Here is a 26,828-nt window from a genome sequence, read left to right on the forward strand (position 1 = left end):
AGGGAAAAAAACTCTCAGTTTTTCCCCATTGAGGATGATGTTAGCTGTGGGCTTTTCATAAATGGCTTTTATGATCTTTAAGTATGTTCCTTCTATCCCGACTTTCTCAAGGGTTTTTATTAAGAAAAAGTGCTGGATTTTGTCAAAGGCCTTTTCTGCATCGATTGACAGGATCATATGGTTCTTATCTTTTCTTTTATTAATGTGATGTATCACGTTGATTGATTTGTGAATGTTGAACCAGCCCTGCATCCCAGGAATGAATCCCACTTGATCATGGTAAATAATTCTTTTTATATGCTGTTGAATTCGATTTGCTAGTATCTTATTGAGAATTTTTGCATCCATATTCATCAGGGATATTGGCCTGTAGTTCTCTTTTTTTACTGGGTCTCTGTCTGGTTTAGGAATCAAAGTAATGCTGGCTTCATAGAATGAGTCTGGAAGTTTTCCTTCCCTTTCTATTTTGGAATAGCTTGAGAAGGATAGGTATTATCTCTGCTTTAAACGTCTGGTAGAACTCCCCTGGGAAGCCACCTGGTCCTGGACTCTTATTTGTTGGGAGATTTTTGATGACTGATTCAATTTCTTCGCTGGTTATGGGTCTGTTCAAGCTTTCTATTTCCTCCTGATTGAGTTTTGGAAGAGTGTGGATGTTTAGGAGTTTGTCCATTTCTTCCAGGTTGTCCAGTTTGTTGGCATATAATTTTTCATAGTATTCCCTGATAATTGCTTGTATCTCTGAGGGATTGGTTGTAATAATTCCATTTTCATTCATGATTTTACCTATTTGGGTCATCTCCCTTTTCTTTTTGAGAGGCCTGGCTAGAGGTTTATCAATTTTGTTTATTTTTTCAAAAAACCAACTCTTGGTTTTGTTGATCTGCTCTACAGTTTTTTTAGATTCTATATTGTTTATTTCTGCTCTCATCTTTAGTATTTCTCTTCTTCTGCTGGAGTTAGGCTGCCGTTGCTGTTCTGCTTCTATTTCCTTTAGGTGTGCTGTTAGATTTTGTATTTGGGATTTTTCTTGTTTCTTGAGATAGGCCTGGATTGCAATGTATTTTCCTCTCAGGACTGCCTTCGCTGCATCCCAAAGCATTTGGATTGTTGTATTTTCATCTTTGTTTGTTTCCATATTTTTAAATTTTTTCTCTAATTGCCTGGTTGACCCAGTCATTCTTTAGTAGGGTGTTCTTTAACCTCCATGCTTTTGGAGGTTTTCCAGACTTTTTCCTGTGGTTGATTTCAAGCTTCATAGCATTGTGGTCTGAAAGTATGCATGGTATGATTTCAATTCCTGCATACTTATGAAGGGCTGTTTTGTGACCCAGTATGTGATCTATCTTGGAGAATGTTCCATGTGCACTCGAGAAGAAAGTATATTCTGTTGCTTTGGGATGCAGAGTTCTAAATATATCTGTCAAGTCCATCTGATCCAGTGTATCATTCAGGACCCTTGTTTCTTTATTGACCGTGTGTCTAGATGATCTATCCATTTCTGTAAGTGGGGGTGTTAAAGTCCCCTGCAATTACCACATTCTTATCAATAAGGTTGCTTATGTTTATGAGTAATTGTTTTATATATTTGGGGGCTCCCGTATTCGGCGCATAGACATTTATAATTGTTAGCTCTTCCTGATGGATAGACCCTGTGATTATTATATAATGCCCCTTTTCATCTCTTGTTACAGCCTTTCATTTAAAGTCTAGTTTGTCTGATATAAGTATGGCTACTCCAGCTTTCTTTTGACTTCCAGTGGCATGATAAATAGTTCTCCATCCTCTCACTCTCAATCTGAAGGTGTCCTCAGGTCTAAAATGAATCTCTTGTAGACAGCAAATAGATGGGTCTTGTTTTTTTATCCATTCTGATACCCTATGTCTTTTGGTTGGCGCATTTAGTCCATTTACATTCAGTGTTATTATAGAAAGATATGGGTTTAGAGTCATTGTGATGTCCATAGGTTTCATGCTTGTAGCGATGTCTCTGGTACTTTGTCTCACAGGATCCCCCTTAGGATCTCTTGTAGGGCTGGTTTAGTGGTGACGAATTCCTTCAGTTTTTGTTTGTTTGGGAAGACCTTTATCTCTCCTATTCTAAATGAGAGACTTGCTGGATAAAGGATTCTCGGCTGCATATTTTTTCTGTTCATCACATTGAAGATCTGCCATTCCTTTCTGGCCTGCCAAGTTTCAGTAGAGAGATAGGTCACGAGTCTTATAGGTCTCCCTTTATATGTTACAGCACGTTTATCTCTAGCTGCTTTCAGAATTTTCTCTTTATCCTTGTATTTTGCCAGTTTCACTATGATATGTCATGCAGAAGATCGATTCAAGTTCCGTCTGAAGGGAGTTCTCTGTACCTCTTGGATTTCAATGCCTTTTTCCTTCCCCAGATCCGGGAAGTTCTCAGCTATTATTTCTTCAAGTACACCTTCAGCACCTTTCCCTCTCTCTTCCTCCTCTGGAATACCAATTATGTGTATTTCTCTTTAGTGCATCACTTAGTTCTCTAATTTTCCCCTCATACTCCTGGATTTTTTTTTTATCTCTCTTTTTCTCAGCTTCTTCTTTTTCCATAATTTTATCTTCTAGTTCACCTATTCTCTCCTCTGCCTCTTCAATCCAAGCCATAGTTGTCTCCATTTTATTTTTCAGTTCATTTTTAGCATTTTTTAGCTCCTCCTGGCTGTTCCTTAGTCCCTTGATCTCTGTAGCAAGAGATTCTCTGCTGTTCTTTATACTGTTTTCAAGCCCAGTGATTAATTTTATGACTATTATTCTAAATTCACTTTCTGTTATATTGTTTAAATCATTTTTGATCAGTTTCTTAGCTGTTGTTATTTCCTGGACATTTTTCTGAGGGGAATTCTTCCGTTTGGTCATTTTGGATAGTCCCTGGAGTGGTGCGGGACTGCGGGGCACTTCCCCTGTGCTGTTTTGAATAACTTGCATTGGTGGTCAGGGCCACAGTCAGACCTGATGTCTGCCCCCAGCCCACTGCTGGGGCCACAGTCAGACTGGTGTGTGCCTTCTCTTCCCCTCTCCTAGGGGTGGGATTCACTGTGGGGTGGCATGGCCCATCTGGGCTACTTGCACACTGCCAGGCTTGTGGTGCTGGGGATCTGGCGTATTAGCTGGGGCGGATTGGCAAGGTGCACAGGGGCGGGAGGGGCAGGCTCAGCTCGCTTTTCTGAGATCTGCTTCCGGAGGGGCCTTGTGGCACTGGGAGGGAGTCATACCTGCCGGAGGGATGGATCCACAGAAGCACAGTGTTGGGTGTTTGCGTGGTGCAAGCAAGTTCCCTGGCAGGAACTGGTTCCCTTTGGGATTTTGGCTGGGGGATGGGCGAGGGAGATGGTGCTGGTGAGCGCCTTTGTTCCCCGCAAACTGAGCTCTGTGGTCCCGGGGCTCAGCAACTCTCCCTCCCTTTGTCCTCCAGCCTTCCCGCTTTCAGAGCAGAGCTGTTAACTTATGACCTCCCAGATGCTAAGTCCCGCTTGCTGTTGGAACACACTCCGTCTGGCCTCTCCGCTTTTGCAAGCCAGACTCGGGGGTTCTGCTTGGCCGGCAGGCTGCCCCTCTGCCCCAGCTCCCTCCCGCCAGTCCGTGGAGCGCGCACCGCCTCTCCGCCCTTCCTACCCTCTTCTGTGGGCCTCTTGTCTGCGCTTGGCTCTGGAGACTCCGTTCTGCTAGTCTTCTGGTGGTTTTCTGGGTTATTTAGGCAGGTGTAGGTGGAATCTAAGTGATCAGCAGGACGCGGTGAGCCCAGTGTCCTCCTATGCCGCCATCCTATTTTTGAGAGAGAGAGAGAGCAAGCAGGGGAGGCGCAGAGAGAGAGAGAGAGACACAGGATCTGAAGCAGGATCTGGGTTCTGAGCTGTCAGCATAGAGCCTGTTGCGGGGCTCAAACCCATGAACCATGAGATCATGACCTGAAGTCAGACGCTTAAATGACTGAGCCACCCAGGTTCCCAAAAAAACAATAAATTTTCCCCAGTATTAGTTGTTTAGGAGGGCAGTGCAGTAATCTTTGTTACTTTAGCTTGTCTGGGATTGAAGGTCCTGGATGAGTTTCTCTAAAACTGACATTTTGTAGGATAGAAATGATGGAACTATAAGGAGTCAAGAGTATCAAGGGTGTTGGCAAAACCGGATGAGGCTTAAGTTGTATTGGGAAAGAAGGTAAGAAGGGGACAGGTCATACTCAGAAAATGGACTGGAGGGCTTCAAAAATTCAAAGGAATAAGGCAAAGAGAACCTACCAGTTGAAGATGTTGGGATCAGAATTTGGCATGTTTATTTAAGATTTCAGAGGGGTAGTTCAAAGTGATAAACCACAGGATGTGGTTATCATTTGGCTCAAGTCAAGTTTGCAGGGCAATTAGAGAAACTGACCACGTATTTGAAATGTGGAAGAATGACTTACCTCTTCTTGGGAGAGTTTCAGATGGGGCCATTTCCTTGGGAGTGGAGGAAAGAGAGCCTTATGTTAATCCAGGCCATGGGGGGTGTTTACTGACCCTTGAATAAAGGTTCCTTAGAGCAGTGAAAATGACTAGAGGTTATATCAATAGTAGAAGCTGGTGGGACAAAAATGTATAGCTGCATGGAGAGGACAGCATAGGAGAGTAGTGAGCTTGGTTGGCAGGCTAGGCATTCCAGGGATAAGATTTTCTATGTTGCAGCTAACCAGCCTGCATAAGTAGAGGTGCCAGAGGATGTGGGAGGTCTGAAGCAGGCTGGCAGGTGGTGGCCAACCTCTCAGATGGCCTCCAAGGATTCTCACATCCTGGGATTTATGCCCTTGTATATCCCCTTCCTGAGGCTTCCTGCTAGCAACCAGCACCAACTTGCCAGGTGCATGAGTGAGCCATCTTGGAAGTGGGTCCTCTACTCCCCCTGCTTCCAGGATACAAGACTAGGGATGGCAAGGATAGGGAAGGATACTTCCCCTTGTATCTGGGAAGTATCTGCAGCCCTGACTCAACATTTGGACAGTCACTTCATGAGTGACCTTAGAGCCAGAATCATCCAGCTAAGCCACTCCCGAATTTCTGCTCCATAGAAACTGCTTGAGATAGTAAGTAGCTATTGGTATTTCTAGCAATGTGTTTGTTCAGCAGTAGATAACTAATGTTGATTTTGGCACCTGGAACTGGGATGTCTTCACAAAACCTAAATATAGGTATGAGTTTGGATCCAAACCATAAGCAAAAGCTAGAAGGACAGCAGGGGGAGTGCTGGTGGGCAGCTCATCCACACTGTCACTTACCTGCTGCTTCACCTTCTTGGCACATGGCAGCAGCTGCTTCTGAGTGTAAAAGCCATACACCTGCTGCCTCATTTCTGCCTTCTGCCTCTTGCACAAAATGACCCCCGAGGTTCGGCTAACTGAGAGTGCATAGAGAATGGCAATCCGGGAAACAAAGCACAGTGAAGCCAAGTGAACGTAGTGCAAAGCCACCATAACATGCACATGGAAGGCTGTTAAGACGGAGTCCCTGAACGGGACCATGTCGGAAGTCCCAGCTGTCACAAGCATTGACGGGTCTGAGAGGCTGAGGATGACTCTGTGGAGGAGGACCCAGAATACTGAGAGAAGAAAGAGAAGGGATGCTTGGCCGGGGGGTTAGCTTCTTTTGTTGGGCAGGGGCAGAGAATTAACTCTGTGTACTGAAAGAAACGACTCTCAGCCATGCTGCAAGGTCTCATGGGAAATCAGAAAAAGCCACAAAATGTCCCTTTTCTTCTATCACTATTTCTGCTAAGAGGTAAAACCAAGGGAAAGATAAAATCCAAGAGATTCAGAAGTCTAGAGGAAACTATTGGCTTCAATAGGAGATCAAGTTTGATGATATAGGGATCGACGAGGAAATGAGTTTTGCATTGTGAGACTCACAAATCTCAGGCCAGTTCAGTGCCATGTTGAACATCTCTTCTCACCCCACCTAAGCGGATGAAGACCCAAGCCATGACTTTGTAGAAGAGAACTGAGGGTGCCACGCTTCCCCTCCTGTCACAGGCCAGCTGGCACACAACGGGGACACCTTTTCATATGTATTCATCCCTAGTCTTGTATCCTGGAGAAGACATGTTGAAGAGGTACACAAAGGGCAGTTTTTAACATTTTGGGAGCATATCAGACAGAAGTGCACAGGGATGCTGAGAGCACACGGTCTGGGAGAAGCCCAGCAGTGAGGCGTTTGGTCTGGATCCCCAGCTCCGCGTGGACCTGCTCTTCCTGCACAAGTGTGGGGTCCACCCCCCTTCAGGGGCGCTGGGAAATCCCTCCCATCGGGACAGTATGGATCATGTACTTGCAACACAGCAAAGCAGTGCAGGTGTCAAACTCAGTCCTCTTTGTGGACAACCTCTGCTCTTGTCCTTAGTCATGATGGTCCCCCGAGCGGGCAGGAATTACCACTCTCAAGTCTCCTCACTTTCTGGAGTGGGCGATGGCTCCCATCTCCTGGTCTCAGCAGGAGGGGCATTTCCTACACTGTGCACTGTAACAAGGGTATCTGTGCTCCTGCTGCTGCCCTCTGCCTCCCCCAGGCCCTGGAGGCACCTGGCACTGGCCACCTGGGGTGACAGTGGACAAATTATTTAATCTCTTCCAAACTGAGTCTCTCCAGCTGTAAGATGGCTCCATTACTCTCTCGGGGAACACCTGCTGCCTCTTGGGAAGGCGCCCTGCACAGTTTTCAGATGTGTAATTGGGTGTTTGGTAAAAGCTCATCCTCATCATCTGTTGGAAATCATTTAACATGGCCTGCAACTCGGTTGGAACTCCTATTGTAAGTGCACAGCATAGCCTCCTCCTTCAGAGGTCAGGCAGCGCCCTCGAGGAGCGAGGAGCAGGCTGTCCTGTGTGATCTTTCCCTCTGGCAGGAACTGTCTTGTTGAGCTTTGTATCCTGCTTAACTGCGCTCTGATCCCTTCAGCCTTCAAAAAGTGTTCTCTCACCAAGTTTCAGGTTTAAATGAGGCCTGGAGAGGGCAGAGGTTGCCCCTGCTAAGGTGAAACAGAAAAAGGAAGAGGTTGCCCTGGTCAGCAAGTCACAGCCCTAGCATCCGCCCAGCACACTCTTCAACAATATGCCCAGCAGGTTAGGGGTCGGGCTGCCCTGTGGCTTGTGCTTCCTAAGCCCCAGGGAGGACCCCAGGATGGGCTAGGATAGCTCATTGCCAGAATTTCTCTCTCAAAAATCCCAACTCTACCTGCTCCAGGCCAACAGACCCCATCTCTGTGCCAGGGGTCTGGGGTGACGGGAGCTGCCCCCACCGCTGGGGCGCTGGGACACCAGGAATACAGCAAGACTGGTCATGGGTCTTTATTTATTGAGAAAGAATTCACACAAGGTCACATCATACAGTCAATCCATTCCTGCGCTTCATAAAAATGATTGTCACTCACTGTGCTTCACAAAAATTTCTTTTAATGAATAAATAATTTGATGAAATCAAAAATATTTACAATATAAACAAAGGGAAAAGCTTTGGATCCATGAATCTGATCGTCGAGCTTTGCATTTTTGAATTGACTTCCTCCCAAGCTTTTCCCTTGGAAACAATACAAATCTGATAGAAACAACAACTCATACAACATATCTTTGTTCATTATACGTTTATCTGTTAGTCTTGGAAAGGTACATAAGCTTATATTATGCAACATGTTAAAATACAAATATTAACTAAAATAATATATTATCATAATGCCAGGTAGCATTCTCCACAAAACAAAAATGTACACTCAGCTGTAACAATAACAAAGGGTTCACGGGCCACAAAATAATACCCCAAAGGTACAAATTTCCTTCATAAGAATATAATTGTGCTCTTCGATTTACCAGATGTCTACGCTGCTCTAACAAGCCGATGCCTAAGACAGTATTTGACGACTCTGCTGTGTGTGTGTGTTTCTGTCAGGCAGCAGCATTGCTGGGAATTGGGCAGTGCAAAGCAGTTTTATAAACGCTTTCTTGGGCTCTTAAAAAGAGCCAATTATGCAAAGCAAAATAAGCATAGTGAGAAGTCTTCATCTCATCTACACAAATACCATGGAACGTCTTGGCTTTGTGGGATGAAAGGGTTGGTTTGCAGAACTGTTTATGCCGTCAGCCAGAATTCAAGTATTCCAGGGCCACCTCGTAGCAGAACTTGTACTGATCCTGGAAAGCAGAAGTGAGAAGATGTCAGCTCCGCAATTCCCAAATGCTGGGTCCATTAAAGCAATTATGCCAGATTAGGGTTTTAATGGAAAGAAAGCAAACAGGGAAGGATTTGAATCAGACATGAATCAGAAAGTCACGGCTGTGAGCTGCAAACATATCCATCGTCTGGAGATGTTCTGCACAAGCCCTGATGCAAGGTATTTTGATATCTACGCTCACTAGAATTCCTGGAAAGTTCTAGGCAACTGGAACACACATACAGGTTTGTCCCCATATAAACGTTTACAAAGTATGGGAAAATCAAGAGGTAGAAGAAAAAACAAATGAGGTCTGGGGGAAGAAACATCTTTGTGATTTGCTCATACCAGGGGTCTCAACAAATAAATGTGTCTTCACTCCTGGCCCAACTATACCTTCACCTTTCAGTCAGCAGGATGTCTTCCATAGAGAATTTATCAAGCACCTCTTAAGTCCCAAGCACCTTGACCTGGTCCCTGACTTTGAGAAGTCTATGGTCCAATGAAGAGGTTGAGACTGGTACCCAAGGACAACACATGGCATGGAGCTGAGCAGGGCCTGTGAATGGTACCCCAACATGGGTGCAGTGGAGGAGGGAGCAGAACTTCCCAGGGGAGATCTTCCAAGAGGTAGCAGGTAACTAACTGCTAATTCCCAATGGGGGGTTAAAACAGGCATACCAGGTAGAAGAACAGGATAAGGAAAGACCCAGGGGGCAAGTGTTTGATACCCTCTGGGAACCACACAGCAGTTGTTAATCAGGCAGTGAAGTCCTTTTTCTGGAGCACAGCTTTCTCACATCATGGACCTTGGCCTGAGGAAGGCCCGCGTGAGGTCCTGGCCCAGGGAGGGTCTCAGGCAGGGGACGCGGCATTCTGCACCTGTGGTTGTATGATGGACGCTCACCCGGGTGTGGCCTCTGAGCCAAGCAGAGGGACACAGGGGTTGAGCATGCTTCCACCTGCCATCCCGCAGCAGTGCAGTGTCTGGGACAGAGAGGCTCAGCAACTAGAAGGCTCTCTTCCCACCTCAGTAAGGAGATTCACTTTCACAAGTTGTAAGAGGGCACAGCACTGTCTCACTGCCTGACACAATGGCCGCAACCAAAGAAAGGGATCTCTTATTTTTGGGTTTGCCAAATTAATTCAAACTAAGTCTCTATTTTTTGGATATATGTCTAATTAATTAGTCATGGAAGCTTTGTCTTCACCTGCATTTTGTTCTCTAAAGGCCCCACTCGTCCAACCTATCTGAAGACCAGAGCCGTACTTTGTCCCCTTGTAACACACGAGTCCTTAGCACAGAACCTGACACACAGCTGGGGGTGTCAAAATGTTGGTTGTATGTGTCAATGGCGACACAATATGGGCTTTAGCAGCACAGTGCACCCTGAAGGCTAGAGACTAGGGATTTTAAGATGCAGCTTCCGTCCTTCAGGAGTTTACAGTCTGAAGGGGAAGACAGGAAGCAAACAGACCATGTCAATATACTGATGGTGCCCCAAGCTTAATACGTCAATCGCAGTAACACCCACCCGGATGGCTACGATTAAAAGAGACGGACAAGAACAAGCGTCGGTGAGGATGGAGACACTGGCATGCTGGTGGGAATGTGAGGTGGTGCAGCCCCTTTGGAAAACCGTCCGGTAGGTCATCAAAAGGTTCAACAGAAGAGTTCCCCTCTGACCCGGCGGTTCCACTCCTAGGTAGATGCCCAAGAGAGCTGAAAATATGGCTGCACCAAAGCGGATTCATATTCCAGGATCTGAATTTTCAAAAGAGTTGAAAGAAATCATTCGCGTTTCAAAACTCTAAAAGGCCAGGTGGTCAGATCACTGAGCCGACGTGAGTGCTCAGTCCTGTTCTCCTGTCTCCTTCACAGAGACCATGGTTTTCATGGAAATCTGAGAGATCCAATTACTTATTGCATAAACAGGTTTTGCATAAACCTGGTTGTGCAATTTTAGTGCCCACTAGAAACCATCCTTTTAACATACGAACATGCATTTAGAGGGTAAGGTAGCTCCCGGCCTCAGGCCACGACCCCTTTTGGGTTTTGGGCTTCATCACTAAGGGGCTGCTTTGTTGGAAGCCCTGTCCTAGGCATGACTATAATTTTCAAAATGAATTTGCTATCATCTATCTTGTCCCTCCTAAGCACACTGTCAATCCCAAGAGATTCTGTGATGACTGGTTTCTGAATCAGAAAAATAAGGGGGGCTGAGAAGAAAGACCATAAATTGTTGCATGCCCTCCCCCAAACACCTCAGGAAATGCCTGAAATCCTCCTGTGTTGGAAACTGATTACCCTTGATCGCCAGGTACAGGCCTGTCTTCTGCCGTTTCTTCTCTCAGCTCACTTGCTTCTGAACAGTATAATTAAGCTGCACGAGCTACCCCTGTGCCTCAGGGGGGGAAAAAAAGAACATTTCTGCCTTGGTCCCAAGTTCTCCTGATTTGAGTGACATTAACTGGCTTTGGGCATGAGGAAGTGACAGGAGCAGGGGTTATCCTCGTGCAGGACCATAACCTGGGCGGCCAGCTATTCCCTTCCAAAACCCTTGACCCCACTTTTGTTGCACACCTACCTCCTGTTCTCATGAAGAGGGAGAAAGTAAAATCTAAAGGAGCACCTAAGAGTGAGGTTATGTTTTAAAAGCCCCCCATGTCCCCGCTCTGCTCATTCACTGAGGGCGTCATGAGACCACGAGGCCTGCCAAGCGGCTTTGGGGGGGCTCCCTGAAGGGCTTGAGCTGTAGCTGCGTCAGGGCGTGCTGCCCTGTGTTGTGTCTGAGGAACTAGGGGCCCTGTGGTCCCTCCGGGAACCTCCAGTGCCCCACGCTGCCTGCCTGAGAAGATTCAGAGAGCAGTCTGCATGCAGGCTCACCTGGGGTAACCCTTCCTTCTCTGATACACTTGCTTTTTGAACCTAAAACAAATTTCACCGTTTCATCTGGGTCCCGTGCTAATAGGTCCTACAGTCTGGAAAAACCCTTTTACCCATGTCCCTGCTTGGAGGGTCGGTTGGTCCCCAGGGTGCCAACAGTCATGGGTGGAGCCGTCTGCTTCAATGTTTCCGGGAGGTTCCCAGCCAAGGAGACCCCTTGAGGAGACAGCGGTGTGTCTGACACAGGCAGAATGGGTCATTCCTCTCATTTGTGCCTTTAAAAATGTAGGGAGAACGTTCTTCCCTCAAAGAACGTTCCTCCCATGCATGGTGGTTTGTGCCTGGTTTGCTGTTGAGACTCATCAGTGTGTAGCCATGGCCTCCCCAGGTTCTAAGAGCAGGGAGGGGAGCTCAGGAGAGGGGAGCATCCAGGTGCAGGGAAGAAACGTGCTGTCACTCAGCTCTCTCCTGGGCCCCTCCAGGAGTTCTGCTGGTACTGAGGGGGCAGCCAGCCCCTGACTCAAGGAGCTCAGAGTCTAGGGCAGGGGTGGGGGCACGGAGATTACTTCCTTGAGACTGCAGGAAGACTTGCCATGGGAGGACTCAAGCAGAGTGGCTGCTTCTCCAGGGGCTGTGTGGCGGGGCCAAGGAAAGTGGAATGCCTCCCAGTGTCTCCAGAGATGGGCCTTGTGCCTCTCTGACTCCCCATCTGGGGCCTACATCCTCCACTCTGACACTGACACCCCCAGCCACACCCACAGACACATATACTGACATACACCCACCCCCACACCCCTATACATGCATATACACCCATACCTACACACACACCCACGCCTCCCCACATGCACACGCACACCCCCCCACATATACATATACCCACAAGTATATACCATCATCCTCTTACATATGCACATGCATCTACCCCCTCACACCCCTACACATGCATACAGATCCATACCTCCACACCCCCCCACATCCACCCCTACACATGCACACCCACGCCTCCACACATGCACACACACCCACATATACATAAATATATCTACCCACCCATACATACACCCCCTTACACATACACACACATCCACCCCTACACATGCACACCCACACCTCCACACATGCACACACACCCACATACACATAAATATATCTACCCACCCATACATACACCCCCTTACACATACACACACATCCACCCCTACACATGCATATGCACATGCACACACCCACACACCTCTACACATGTGCATACATCCACGCCTACACCCCCTACATGCACACACACCCTTGTACATGCACACGCACTCACATATACATACACCCACAGATACACAGCCACCCACACACCTGTACCTGCGACACCCCCCCACTCACACACACACATAAACCTATACACATACCCCTCTCCCCCACTCCCCACACATCCTCCCCCCCACCCCTTCAAATAGCCTGTATGTTTCACAGTTCACAGGTAGACCTCTGGAGGCAGTGTATATGCAGAAGTTATTAGACTCATTGTATCGTCTACATGAGAGGGAGAGCTGCAGGCCCTAACCGCATGCCATCTTGCAGGGAGTGCCTTATACCGAATATTGTTTTAGCATACAGAAGGGGCAGGTGGGGCTGAGTCTGGTAGCCAGCTCTAAATTACAGATGTTGGGAGATGCTGGCAGAGGACTGGATCTGAGCAGGAGGGCTGGAGGGCTGGAGGTAGGTTTGGAGCTGCCCAACAGCTGGCATGAGGAAAGGGATGGCCTGTTCACCCTGCTGAGCCCTGGTCTCCCCTGCAGCCCATCGAGCTCACTGGCCTTGGGCTCCATCTGCCATAACTGGTCTGGGGCATGGCCTGGGCCTTGGCATTTGTGACAGCACCTCAGGCGATTCCAATGTGCAGTCCTGGCTGAGAGCCATCCTAGACTGGGCACTAAGTTTCTTAACCTTACTACGCATTAAAATTACCTGGGACGCTTTTAACATCCTGCTGCCACAGCCAGACCCCAGATCAACTGAATCATGGTCTCTGGGGTGGGCCCAGGGCTCAGAATTCTTTAAAGCTCTCATTAAAGAAAGTCAAATTTCACTCATATGAGGGTTTTAAGATACAAAACAGATGAACATAAGGGAAAGGAAGCAAAAATAATGTAAAAACAGGGAGGGGAACAAAATCATAAGAGACTCTTAAATATGGAGAACAAACAGAGGGTTACTGGAGGCGGTTAGGGGAGGGGGGAATGGGCTAAATGGGTAAGGGGCATTAAGGAATCTACTCCTGAAATCATTGTTGCACTATATGCTAACTTAGATGTCAATTAAAAAATAAAAATTAAAAAAAAAAAGTCAATTTATAGAAACAGAATAGAACGGTGACTGCCAGGAGCTGGGGGTGGGGGAATGAGGTGATGTTGGCCAGGGGTACAAATTTTCAGTTATAAGTTCTGAGAATCTAGTGTGTAGCACCATGACTATACTTAATGATACGGTATTGTATATTTGAAAGTTGCTGAGAATAGATGTTAAGGATTCTCACTAAAGACACACACAAGTCAAGTATGTTACCTTAGTGGAGCGATGGATGTGTTAACTACCTTGATCTTGGTAACTATTCTACAATGCATATGTATGTCAGATCTCATCACATTGGCCAAAGTTCCCACCACCTCCCAGGGGAGAATATGTTTCTTTAGGAAAGATCTATTCCCTAAAGGCTGTTTCTCTGTTAAAACAGAGCCCTGGAAACTTCTAAAGCTGAGTGAGGACACAGGTGAGAGAGGAGATGTTTGTTGAAGCAGCCTGAATTTTCCTGAAACTTCAAAGGAGCTCAGGGGTTGGGGATTCCATCTGAATCTAACCAGGCAAGTAGGAGGTAGGAGGAAGTCCTTTCCCCCATCCCCCCACCTCACCGACTGAGCACATCCAGTGGGGCCCAGACCAGGGCCCTCTGCAACCCTATCCCCTCTGCCTCCCCAGCCAGGACAGAAGTGCACCCCAGGAGTTTTGGAACCCACTTCATCATTCTAAGAAAAGGCAGCCAGGAGGACTCAGTACTCTTGGGATTTTCAGCTGCTGGTATAACATTTTGTGTTTAGGAGAAACTCAGGTCTCAGATGGTCTTTTATGCCCAATGAAATTATATTGGGTTTAATCTCTTTGACCTGAATTAATTCCCTTAGCCAACATACACATATGAGTAACAAACTAATAGAAATTGTACTTATAAGCAAAAACAAACAAGTGACAGGAGTCCTTCTTTAATTCAGGAAACTTCAAGCCTACTGAAAAGAGCACGGTGACATTTTTTTCTCCGGTCACCAGATAGTATCTATTATTTTGCTAACAGTCACTGTGACAAATTTATCAGACATTCTTCCAGGAAATTGAAAACTCTCCTTATATTTCTCAGCCACTGACCTTATCCTCAAACTGTGACTGACCCTCAGAAGTTTGGGCATCTGAAGATCCTATTTTCTCTATTAGAGTAACACATCATCACAGAGACGCCTAAATTATTATAGAAGAGAGGGCTCCCTGCTGGTCCAACCACCTAGATGTCCATTCAGTTCACAGAGAATCACCTCCATCCTTTAGTCTGCACCACTGATTTGGAAAAAGGCACATTGTTTCTGCACATAAAAATTCGTGAGTGATGAAAGCTGCAGCCAGGGCCATTAGCGGAAAGGCCTGGAAGGGTCTATTACTAATGACCTGCTTAATTCAGGCTGTAGTGAGAGGGAAATGATATATATTTTTTTCATCAAGGTCAGCTTTGCCCAAGTTCCAACAAAAGTCTAGAAGCTACAAGTCTGTCCCTCAGTCTGGGCGGTTAAGTGCCAATGAGGTCGCACTATTTTAATTTAGGCATTGGCTTCCATTTTCTGCCAACCTTCTTATCCATCCCAAACTCAGGCCTCCTCTGACTGCCCAACTGCCCTATCTCAGTGGCCCCCAGCCCAGAAGACTGAGAATTCCATGGTGGTACAACTCTTTAAAATTCCCATGGGTGGTGCCAGGGAGTGAGATAGTTCTCTGCCTCTGGGAGGGGCTGTTTCTAGTGAAGCCTGCACAGGGGACAGGCCAGCCAGTCTGTCAGCCCATCCACATGAAATCTGTGCCACCATATAAGGCATATAAGGGGTCTGGCACATATTAAGCACCATGTGAATGCCAGCTGCTCGCTGCCCCCTCCCCTCCTCTCCCAACGCTAATACATGCCTGCTGGCTGTGGGATGCCCTGTGGACACCTGCACTCTTGAGAACCACTCTCTCACCTTTGCAGTTTTCCAAAAACACTTTCATATATGGTGGCTCACAGGATCACCTCCATAAGCCAACCTTATCCCTGGTTTCCATAACTTGGGCTCAGGGAAGTTAAGTGACCTGCCCGAGGGGACCTAAATTGCCAAGTTAATTTGTCTGAGGTCCCTTGACTTGAATTAGTAGCAGAGCTGAGATTCGAATTTGGGTGTTCATGGGTCTCCAGTAGGGAGGAGAGGAGAGGGCAGCAGTTTGCGGGACGCAGCCCTTTCTCCACAGAAGCCAAGGTGCTAACTGCTGATGGTTTGGGAGTCTGCACTTGGCCAAACAGGCGCCCCTCTACCAAATTCCTCAGGCAGCAAGTGCTTCTTGGACGTGGAACAGCCCATCAAGCAGGACACACGGACCTGCAGGAAGCAGACGCCTCTGCAGAGTGACCTGTGGGAGTCGGACGTGTCCTAGGAGTCAGTCAGCATCAGTCGCTATCATTACCCAGCCTGGGGCACTGCTGTGATGACCAGGAACCATGGCTACTTCCTCAACGCTACCGATCTATCTATCTAGTTTTTAGTGTTCGTTTTTTGATATAGAGTGAGACAGAGTGTGAGCAGGGGAGGAGCAGTGAGAGAGGGAGACCCAGAATCTGAAGCAGGCTCTAGGCTCCGAGCTGTCAGCACAGAACCCAACGCGGGGCTCGAACTCACAAACTGCAGGATCATGACCTGAGCCGAAGTCGGACGCTTAACCGACTGGGCCACCCAGGTGCCCCTACTTCTTCAACTTTACCTTGAATCTCGACTAGCTCTTCGGTGCCTTTATTATATTTTAAAGTTGAAGCCCACTGCTGCAGTACTGTGGGCCGGGAAACGCAGGCTTCCCAGGCATGGTGGCACCGGTCATCCCTTCCTCCCTCTCCACACCCCAGGCCATTCTCCAACTCTGGGATCAGTCCTACTGTTTCGTTCAGCTCCTCCTTCCACTGACAGAGGTACAAATGACTAATCTAAAAGCTTCTTCCTTGATGTTATTCTACTGTTCTCCAGTCTCGGTGGTTGGCATTTCAATAGCTGCACACAAGAAAGAGATTTCCTGAAATACTCTAAGAAAATAGCTGCACATAGTCCTTTGTTTCTCAGCTCCTTAATCCTCTTCTCAGATATGGCCACCAAAATTAACTGCAACATTCTGGGTGCCAAACTGAAAGTCACAGCTTTGACGAATGTTAGGTGATGAAGCTATTTATAAAATATATAATTTGAAAATCTGGCATTTCGTGTAGTAGGATTCTTCTCCATGAAGACGAAGTGCTTAGGCACGTGGAAGGCACTACCAGGAATGGGAACTAATAAGGATGTTTGCTTGTGAGTTTCAACGACTTCCCCATTTCCAGTGTGTGGAGATGAAGCCTCCCTGTGAAAAGCCCAGGGAGAGAGGAAAAGGGGAGAAAAGCCCTCACCAGCCCAGAGATCACATTATGTTTCTGAAAACAAGCATCCTCCCCCCCGTGAATCAGTGTCAGCACAAACTCGGAGGGGGCAAGCTGTCTTGCACTAGCTAACCAGGAAAATGCCCCATTCCGCGGGACAGAGGAAGGGTCCTACCAGGAGGTCCACCATGTTGGGCTTGTTGTTCCTCAGCGTCTTCACGGCGTGGAAGACGTCGACCGTCCTCTGGTGCCGGAGCATCTCACAGACGATGCTGATGGCGCAGAACGTCCCGCTGCGGCCTCCCCCGTTCCTGCCGGAAGAGAAATCAGATGGTCCAAGAGAAGGTCTGAGAGCATTTGCTCTCACACGGCATCCTCATGTGCCTCCTGAACCCTGGAGAGCAGGCAATGGTGAAAGCCTCAGAGGCCAGGCGATCACTCCACTAGGGCCAATTATTTTAATTAAAGTAAATGGAGTTAATGAGTCTTAGCCCTGGGCCCATGGGTCACCTCACTGGAGGTGATGAGAAACTGGCACATTCTGCTCTCCTAGCTTCACCTCAGATCTCAGTTATACAATCTCTTAAAAACTTACCAGTTTTTACTGAAAGGACCCACTGCAGGAAATTTCCGGCGAACAAACACCTTATCTGCTATCTGCCAGGAAAGCTGGTGATGAGTGTTCAAAGATGGACTTGGCCTTACAGAAGTCCACTATTATTTCATTATTAATCTCTAAAACACAGGAGCTCTTTCTGAATGAAACTTTTCATTTTGAACTAATTTTAAATGTGCAGAATCATCGTAAAAACAGCACGGAGGGTTCCCTGGCATACCCACCTCCCCTGATGCGAACATCTTACAAAATCATAGTATGGGATCAGAACCAGGAAGTTACCACTGGTGCAATACTATTACCTCAACTACAGGCCTTAGTCAAATGTCACCAATGACCTTTTTCTAGTCCAGGATCCAATCCCAGATCCCACCTTGCATTGACTTGTCCTGGCTCCTTAGTCTCTGCTACCTGTCCATCAGGTTCTCAATCATTCCTTTTTTTTCTTGACCTCGACACTTTTGATGAGTACTGGTCAGTTTTTTTGTAGAATAAAAAAAAAATTAGAATGTAGATGTAGAAAGTGGCCATGGTGCCCAGCTACAATTTGAGAAGTCATTACAAAATACAAATTGTAGAATGTGGAAATGTAGAACTATGTCCCCTTCTCATGATTGGGAATGAAGTTATGCATTTTGGCCAGAGAACCACAGAGGGGCTGTTCATCCTTCCAGGGATTCAGGATACTGAATTGGCTTATTTTGCTGGTGATGTTGACCTTCATCACTTTTTAAGACGGTGCCTGAGAAATGTTTTCCTATGTAGTCGTTATCTTTCTCTTTGTAGTTAATATCTTGGGAGATACTTTGGGATTCTGCAAATACCTCAGTTCTCCTCAAAGTTTCACCCACTGATTGAGGATCCATTGGTGGATCCTGTCTGCAACAACGATCATTGTGGTTTTGATTTTCTACTTCCCTGTCTCCTTCAACATTCTACTGTGAGAGAGTGCTATCTCTTCTCCACTATTTGACTAATTTATTTGCTTATATCTTTTATCTTTTTATCTATGTCACTTTATTTTTTCCTTAAATTTTTTTTAATGTTTATTTACTTTTGAGAGAGAAGACACACAATCTGAAGCAGGCTCCAGGCACTGAGCTGTCAGCACAGAGCCCAACACCGGGCTTGAACTCGTGAACTGTAAGATCATGACCTGAGCCAAAGTCAGATGCTTAACTGACTGAGCCACCCAGGTGCCCCTATTTATGTCACTTTAGATTTACACGTGTTAATTTTGTTCAATGAGCTAAAATCCAATAGTATCAATATTTATTTTTGTTGCTGAAATTGTTCTGGTTTTGGCCATTAGAAGCTCCATCAGGTCTCCATTACTTTTTGAGTACTTTCTTACTCTCTGGGACCACAAGGTGTTCCAAACTCATCTTACATCTTCCCTGCACCAGCTCTGAGATCAACCACTTCTCCAAGGAGCTAATGGATTGAAAGAAAAATAAACACAGTATCATTATTACACCTAAGATAATATTACTGGGTCGATAATTGAATTTCTAATTATTATTCCAATTTCCCAGATTGTTTCACAAATTTTCTTCCAGTTGATTTCTTCAAATACACGTCCAAGCAAAGTAATTGGTTGATATAGCTTGAGAGTTCATTTTAATCTATAGGTCCCTCTTTGTTCTCTCTTATATTTCTGGGGAATTTATTTGTGGAGGAAATGGGTCATCTTTCCTGTAAAGAGCCCCATATTCTCAGTTGTTCTCATTCATTGCATCTCTGTGAATCATTTAACATGTTTCTTTCTAATCCTTATATTCTATAAATTAGGAGTTAGGTCCACAGCTTCCTAAGAATTAATTTTTTTTAAGACAGGATACCTTATAAGCATACTTTTTAAGGAAGCAGGCACAAGATATCACGCTGTTCTTTGTTTTGTGATTTTAAGATGGATCATTGTGTTAGAATGTCAGTTTGGTACATTAAGTTCAAAATCAGTTTTTTTTTTAATTAAGTATAACAGACCTACAATTAACAGTACTTAATGATATGTACCACAAATGGTAGTACATATCTTAGTTAATTTCCAAATTCATGTTCCACGTAACCACCACTCAGATCAAGACACAGACCGGGATCAGCGCCACCCCCCCTCCCCCCCAGACTTCCTTCAGACTCCCTCGTCATCAATACCATCAATTCCCCAAAGATGATCTCTGTTCTCACTCCTGGCATTGTAAATGTCTTCGGTCTGTTTTCAAATTTTGTATAAAGGGAATATACAGTATATACTCTCTTGAGTCTGGCTTATTTCACTTAATACTATCTCGGTGAGAATCATCCATGTCGCACCACTGGCTTCTTCTTTTATATTGCTGAGAACAATTCCACTGAATGGATCTACTACTGTATAATTTTAATCACCTAACAGCTGAGGAATATTTGGGCTGTTTCTAATTTTCAACATTATGAGTCCATCTGCTCTAAAAATGTCTCATGGTGCATAAATGACTCATTTCTGTAGTCGTGTACTTGGGAGAGGAAGAGCTCAGAGAATGTATTCATCTTTAGCATTTGGTATTGCCGTCAAACAGATCCCAATCTCCATGCCATCTGTCCTTCCTGCCAGCGGTGTAGGGGGTGTTCCATTTGCTCTGCATCATCACCAACACTTGGTATTATCATTTGCTTGTTTGTCTTTTATTTTTTATTTTATTATTTTTTCATTTTATCTTAATGTTTATTTTTGAGAGAGACAGCATGAACAGGGGAGAGGGCAGAGACAGAGAGAGAAGGAGACCCAAAATCGGAAGCAGGCTCCAGGCTCTGAGCTGTCAGTACAGAGCCCAACGTGGGGCTCAAACCCACAAACCGTGAGATCATGACCTGAGCCGAAGTCGGACTCTCAACCGACTGAGCCACCCAGGCGCCCCTTGTTTGTCTCTTAAATGTCACCCATTCCGCTGAGTGTGCAGGGGGCGTCTGGTCCTGGTTTTAATATGTATTATCCTGGAAATGAATGATGCTGAGTACCTTTTCTATGTTTATTGGCTATGTGCATATTCGTTGTTTAAAAAAATGAAGCTCTTGTCAAGTCTTTTGCTCAAACAGCTGGATCTATCTTTGTTTCTTTGCTTGCAGTAGTTCTTAGGCATTCTGGCTCTGAGTCCTTTGTCAGATGCATGTATCACAAAACGCTTTGCCCATGCTGTCTTGCTTTTTCAGTCTCCTTGGTGTCTTTTGATGAACCGAAGTGCTTAACTTTAATGAAATCCAATTTTTCAATATTCTCTTTTATGGCTTGTGTTCTGTCTTGGGTATCATCATCTTTGGTTACCTCATGGTCATGAAGATTTTCTCCTGGAAGCTTCATTGTTTTCCTTTGGTCATGAAGATTTTCTCCTGGAAGCTTCATTGTTTTCCTTTTCATATGTTGGTCCATGATCCATCTGGAAATGATTTCTGTATGTAGCATGAGGAGGGAGACCGGTATGCAGGCTGTTCCCCCCCACCTCCCGTAGTACTGTGGGGTCTTAGTTGTAAATCAGGTGACCCTGAGGTGTGGCTCCATTCCTGGATTTTCTCTTCTGCTCCATCAGCCTACTTTCTGTCTTCGCACTGTTAGCCACACTGCTTTTCCCCCACCAACTTTTCACCTGATGCTTTCAATAGTTCTTGATGACCACTGTCTACACCCGTATTTTCATGAAAGGTTACAAAATGGTGATATCTTAATTCTATCCATTTCTTCTGGCTTTATGAGCTGGAAGACGTATGAAGAAAAAACAACAACAACCCTGTTTGCTCACTGTGAGTATATGTGTGGCTCAAGGAACCATTCCACTTGTAGCATGTGGAGGTCTGTTTCGGGCAGGGACTGCTCTGCCCACAGCCATTAGGAAGCACTACTCTATGTTGAATACAACATTCTTACCTCAGAAATGAACAGCAGAGAGCTTTTGTGGTTCAAAGCATTTTTTCCTCGACTATGTTGGAAGATACGAATTCAACTGAACTTTGTTTCTCACAACTAAAACAATCTTCATTTAGATTTATAAATCGAAACAATACACATTCTTACCAGGCATGGGTCTCATGCCCACCCTGATGCCAAGAGAGCCAGAGGCAGCCCCATGAGAACCAAGGGGACTTCAGGACTGGGAAGAATGTTTCCCAAGGAAAGATCAAGGTTCTTTGGGCTGGCAAGAGGGCAGAAACAATGGGATGCCTGCCACCATGCACTATAAGGAACAGCCTGCTGTAGACATCATGGAGAAGGGAAATGCAATTGCTTAGTTTTGGGGTCACAGCTGGGCCTTGGGAGAGTATAGTGGGTGGCTGTCTATGAGGTGCAGTGATTTAAGGGGTCTTTGTATCTTCCCCTCAGGCCTGTCCTGGTGCCTCAACTTCCCCCGGTGTGACTTAGCCCTTTGGGTTATGGCACTGGCCCCTGTTAGAAAGCTACTAATCAAAGCGGGTGCCATGTACGCATTATACTCCTAGTTCCAGATTCTGGCCGACTCCAGACACAGAAATGGGTGTCTGCAGACTGTTTTGAGTTTTTCCAGAAACCTAATGGATGTAATACAAACCCTAACTAAAATGTCAGTTTTCCCTGCTGGGACTGTATCAACTCACACTGGTCACCCTCTGATCATATTCTGATCAGAAGCTCTATCTGCATTTAGAAGAAATAAATTGGGGGATGTGAGCTGTGACTCAATCCTCCTTGGCATTTTCTTGGTAGGGATGTTTTTTAATGAGCTGGATCCAGGAGAAGGAAGGGAAAAGTAAGTGGGCAGGACAAAGGATTGGAGGCTCTGGTCGAGGCTAAGTGTGAACAGGCTCATAAGACTCTTTCCAAGGGCATATCAGTTTCTGTAGGATGAAACTCTGTCACTTTCTGACTCCTGGGAAGCAGGGCAGAGTTCTGGGGTGTCATGGACCCTCCTGGGCCCCTGGGGGGAGGGGCACGGCATGAGATACAGGCCTTGAGGGGAGAGTAACCGGGGTCCTTAGGCAAGCTTGTCATTTTAACTAGGGTTGGTCTTCCCAGAGTTAAACCTTGTTTCCCCTTCCGTTTGGGAGAGATCATACTGTGGGCTTGTAATGATACTCCCCTGAAAAGAGACATAAGCTTATAAGTTTCCACAAATTCTCTAAATACCTTCCCTAACTGCCATGACTTTCTAATTGCCTGCTCCATTAAGCCAATCCCAGCTGGCTGATTAGCTACATATCATCACCAATGAGAAAATGCAGGTGATGGTGCTCTGAAAAGCAAGGCAGTCTCTTTTCAGTGGCTCTCAACCTTGGCCACACACTGAAATAATCTGGCAGTCTGAAAAAACACAGATGTCTGGGGCCCATCCTTAGGGATTTTGATGTGATTGCTTTGGGTATGGCCTGGGCATGGTTTTTTGCTTTTGTTTTTCATTGATTAAAAATTTTTTTTACATTTATTTATTTTTTGACAGAGACAGAGCATGAGTGGGGAAGGGGCAGAGAGAGAGGGACACACAGAATTCAAAGCAGGCTCCAGGCTCTGAGCTGTCAGCACAGAGACCGATGCGGGGCTCGAATTCATGAACCCTGAGATCATGACCTAAGCCAGAGTCGGATGCTTAACCGACTGAGCCACCCAGAGGTCCCTGTTTTTGTTTTATAAAAATCTCCCCAAATGATCCTCAATGTGCAGTCACAAATGGGATTCAATGCTCTGTAGCAGAGGTCTTCCCATTTGAGCACCCCCTGGAATTGCTGGTCTAGAGACCACACTTTGGAGATACGGGCTCTAGCCAAATCTTCCCTATATATATATATATATATATATATATATATATGTGTGTGTTTATATTCTCAGGCAAAAACCAAGACATAAACAAAATTTTCTTCAAAGACAATTCCTTTGAAAGACAGTTCCTTCGAAACCTCTGGCATGATTTCCTATAGAATTACCAGCTAGTGTGCTGATAAACCTGTTGCCAACACCAGTTTTGCCGAATCAGGGTGGGGTGTGGGGGGGTTCTGATCTGTAACATCTGCTGACATCAGTGTCGTAGATACTTCCACTGGGGATGATTGCAAGTTACCAACAGTTCAACTACCAGCTCAGAAAACTCCCTAAACTTACCTATGGACTCTCAGGAGCTGGTAGGAGCCCAGTGAATCCACCCAGGTGTTTCTTTTTAAGTGGGGGGGGGGGGGGGGAGGATGACCACAAGGTCAGGGCTTATTTTTATAGCAGTGACACCCTATCCCAATGCAAAATGTGCATATTTTGTTTTCTGGAAAGCAAACGAAATTCTTAACGAGGAGGCAGGTCATCTCCATCCATCCAGACCTACTTATTTCTTCTCCGTTTATAGAGAGGCAAGGGATGGTGAACCATGGGGGGGACAGCGCAACGCTGGCCTGGCCCTTCTTAGGTGCTGAGCCCTCCTTAGCACTTACAAGCAGTGCACAACCGTGCGGCCTTCGCCCCCGTTGTATTCCTCCTGCCACTTGTCCACCTGGCGAATGAGCTTCAAGAAGGAGCGCTTGGACACCGGCGTGTCCCTGTACATGGGCCAGCCCAGGAACTGGAATTGCTGCACCATCCGGTATCCATCTTGGGGCTGCGGGGAATCAGGCAACAGTCAAGGAGGCGAAAGGACACAGGCATCATTTACCGGTGGGATTCCAGCAGGCTGAGTCCACCTGCTTGGACTTCTCAGCAAAGCAGGCCATTACTAAGGGGGAGGCCGGCCTATAAAATAACGAAGGAAGCTTCCACTGGCCTGAAGCGTTAGGCGTTGTAACCCGAGCCGTTATAAAAAAAACAGGTGTTTTAAATGACAGGCCAGACGAATAAAAGCGAAGCAGAATGCTTACAGTTTTGCAAAAGCCAAGTGACAAATAACGTACAATGTGAACACTGACCTCACTGGGCAGTAAGGGGTAACATGGGTTTACTTTAACTGCAGGTAATTGGAGGGGAGAGAATAATTTATAATCTGGAGATGTGTGTGAGCTCAGGGTGATAGAGGTTACATGGCGTTTCTTGCAAACACAACATGGTCTTGTGTATTGGTGTGAATCTTGCTAAGATATCAATAGTCAATTAATCTTTAGTCATAATTAAATGGAACTGGAGTATTCAAAGAAAGTGTTAGAGAAGTGGCAGCGGTTTTAATCTGGCTGCGTTTAAATCACTTGGATCACATCTCCTGCGGCCTTTAGCACCTCTGACACGGGTGACTGGTCTTGCTCGCTGACACCTTCTTCACCCAGCTGGCCTTTCTCCACTCTCTGCCCTCTGTCTCGGTCTCCCTTCCTCCCAGACCTCTTGCTGATGGAAACCCCAGGCTCAGTCCTTGGGCCCCCTGTCTTCTCTCCCTCTCACCTGATGAGTTTATGCAGTCTTTCAAAACTCCAGTGAGTTGTCAAAGTCATCAACAAAGTCAACGTCATTAAAGTCACCAACATCTCTGGGTTGGGCCTCTTCTAAATGTCCCCCCTCATAGATCTGGGCCTATTTGACACTTCCTCTTAGGTTCCTGATAGTCATCTCAGACCTGGCATGTTTCCTGACCTTCTCTCTAATGCGTGTCCCCCTACCCCAAACAGTCCCATTATCCCCACAGCCTTCCCCAGCTTGGTTAATGTCAGTTCCAGTGGTCCATTTCTCAGGACCCAAATCTTGAGATCCACTCCTTATTCCCTGGGATTCAGCCTATTCCCAAATCCTGTTGGCTCTGCTGTCGGGATATATCGGCATCTCTCTGTCTCTGGTACCTCCAGTGACTGCCTTCGTCTTGTTGTCACTTCTTACTTGGATTATGATAATGGCTTCCTGATGGGTCTGTTCTCAACACAGAAGGTACAGTGCTCTTTTTAAAGGTAAATTATATCATGGGATTCTTCTCTACTCAAAACCCTGTAACGGCTCCTTATTTCCTTTAGAGCAAAAGCCCAAATCCTAGAAGTGGCCTGTGAGGCCCTACGCAGTCTCTGTCTCCCGCCCCCCCCCCCCATCCCCCCCAGACACTTGGCTACTTTCCTTCAAGGTGGATAACTCCATCAGCTACTCTCACCTTGGCTTACTGTGCTTCAGCCATACCAGCCTCCTCACTGTTGCTGGACCCCACCAGACAAGGCCCTACCCCAGGGCCTTTGTACTGACCATCGCTTCTGCCTATAAAGCAGTCTCCAAAGAGATCTGCATGGCTGCTCCCTCACTTTGGTTGGGTCTTTGCTCACACAGCACCTCTATTTAAAGACAGAGACTTGCTCTCCCTCCTGGCCCAAGTGCTTTCTACCTCTCCATTTTTTCCCTATAGCACTTATTGCTTCTAACATACTGTATTATAATATCTGTTATATCTATTATTTATTGTCTGTTTTCTCTCATTAGAATGTAAGCTCCATAACGTCAGGGAGCTTTGTTTTGTTCACAAACACCTAGAATGTATTCCAAACTCCTAAATGGTGACTGACCAAGTGGGCACTCTAAATGTTTGGTGAATGAGAAAATAATGAAACCAGAACATAAGTGAGGTTGGCTGCGATTCTTACTCTGGCTGCATTATAAATACGGAATATCCTGCTGATGATGTCTTCTTCTAAGTCAGCAGAAACAAATTCCACTTGGATGGGGCCATGTCTGTGAACTCCATTCTCTGGCCAGTACTGCGGACACAACTGAATTGAAAACACAGAAACACAAGGTTAATTATAGGAATAAACTGACTCCTAACAGTTCGGATGAAGTCACTACTGACATTCGCTAATTCTTAACAATTCTTTGATGCACTTTATTTTCTTTCCTTTCTCTCTTTTCCTCCCAGGAAGTAGACTTGAGGGCTTTCTTGTTGGCTGATTCCTCAGCTCCACCCGTCCTTATAGTACTTCCTTCTTCATTTTCTCAGAAAGTATCTTTAAGCCACAAACCATTCTGCTCTCCAAGGAGGCCACATGGATGCTGTTCAACGCATCCCGTTGTAAGATCTCTTCTGCATGCGTAAAGGAACTTTTGTCAGGCCCTGGGGAGATGCCACTGGCTGCCATTACAAGAGCTAAGATACTTGAGAAGGTGCACACACCTGTTAACACCCATATCTCCATCCTCCCCCATGTGGGCTTGCTTTGTAACTTGTAATCACTTTTGGGAATAGGGCCATTCAGTGACAAGATACTGATAACAGTGTTGGGTTGCATTTTCATGCTCTGGTCCAACCCCTCCCAGCTCAGATCTAAAAACCTGATATTAGAAGAGTCAACGCTTTGCTGTTTTATCTAGAGGTGGTTTTAGTTAAAATCACAAATTTCCTAGAGTCTCAAGGGCCAGGTATCGGTGATACCAGGTAACTAGAACTTTTGTGAATGTGGCACACAAGTTAGCATGGAAGGAGGGATGCTGGGAAGGGGAGCTTATGAAAGAGGCACCTTCGTTTGCTACGACCCCACAGAAGTATTAAGCTTGCAGATAGGTAGGGAGACCACCTCCC

At 46.0% G+C, this 26,828-nt stretch overlaps 1 protein-coding gene across 6 annotated transcripts in view; it reads right to left on the reverse strand.

Annotated features, from left to right (window-relative positions):
- Positions 1-7,427: 7,427 nt before the first annotated feature.
- PTPRM (protein tyrosine phosphatase receptor type M) overlaps positions 7,428-26,828 on the reverse strand; it is a 791,703-nt gene continuing 772,302 nt past the window's right edge. For all 6 annotated transcript variants that reach the window (XM_019418445.2, XM_053902396.1, XM_053902395.1 and 3 more), the window contains 4 exons: positions 25,897-26,022; positions 23,794-23,957; positions 16,939-17,074; positions 7,428-8,176 (listed from right to left, as the gene is read on the reverse strand). In XM_019418445.2, the coding sequence (XP_019273990.1) occupies positions 8,123-8,176; positions 16,939-17,074; positions 23,794-23,957; positions 25,897-26,022 (480 nt within the window). In that variant the 3' untranslated portion in view covers positions 7,428-8,122. The remainder of the gene's footprint in view (positions 8,177-16,938; positions 17,075-23,793; positions 23,958-25,896; positions 26,023-26,828) is intronic.

The sequence above is a fragment of the Panthera pardus genome, unplaced genomic scaffold, assembly GCF_024362965.1.
Source record: "Panthera pardus isolate Hobbes unplaced genomic scaffold, ASM2436296v1 HiC_scaffold_15, whole genome shotgun sequence".
In the NCBI taxonomy this organism is placed as follows: domain Eukaryota; kingdom Metazoa; phylum Chordata; class Mammalia; order Carnivora; family Felidae; genus Panthera; species Panthera pardus.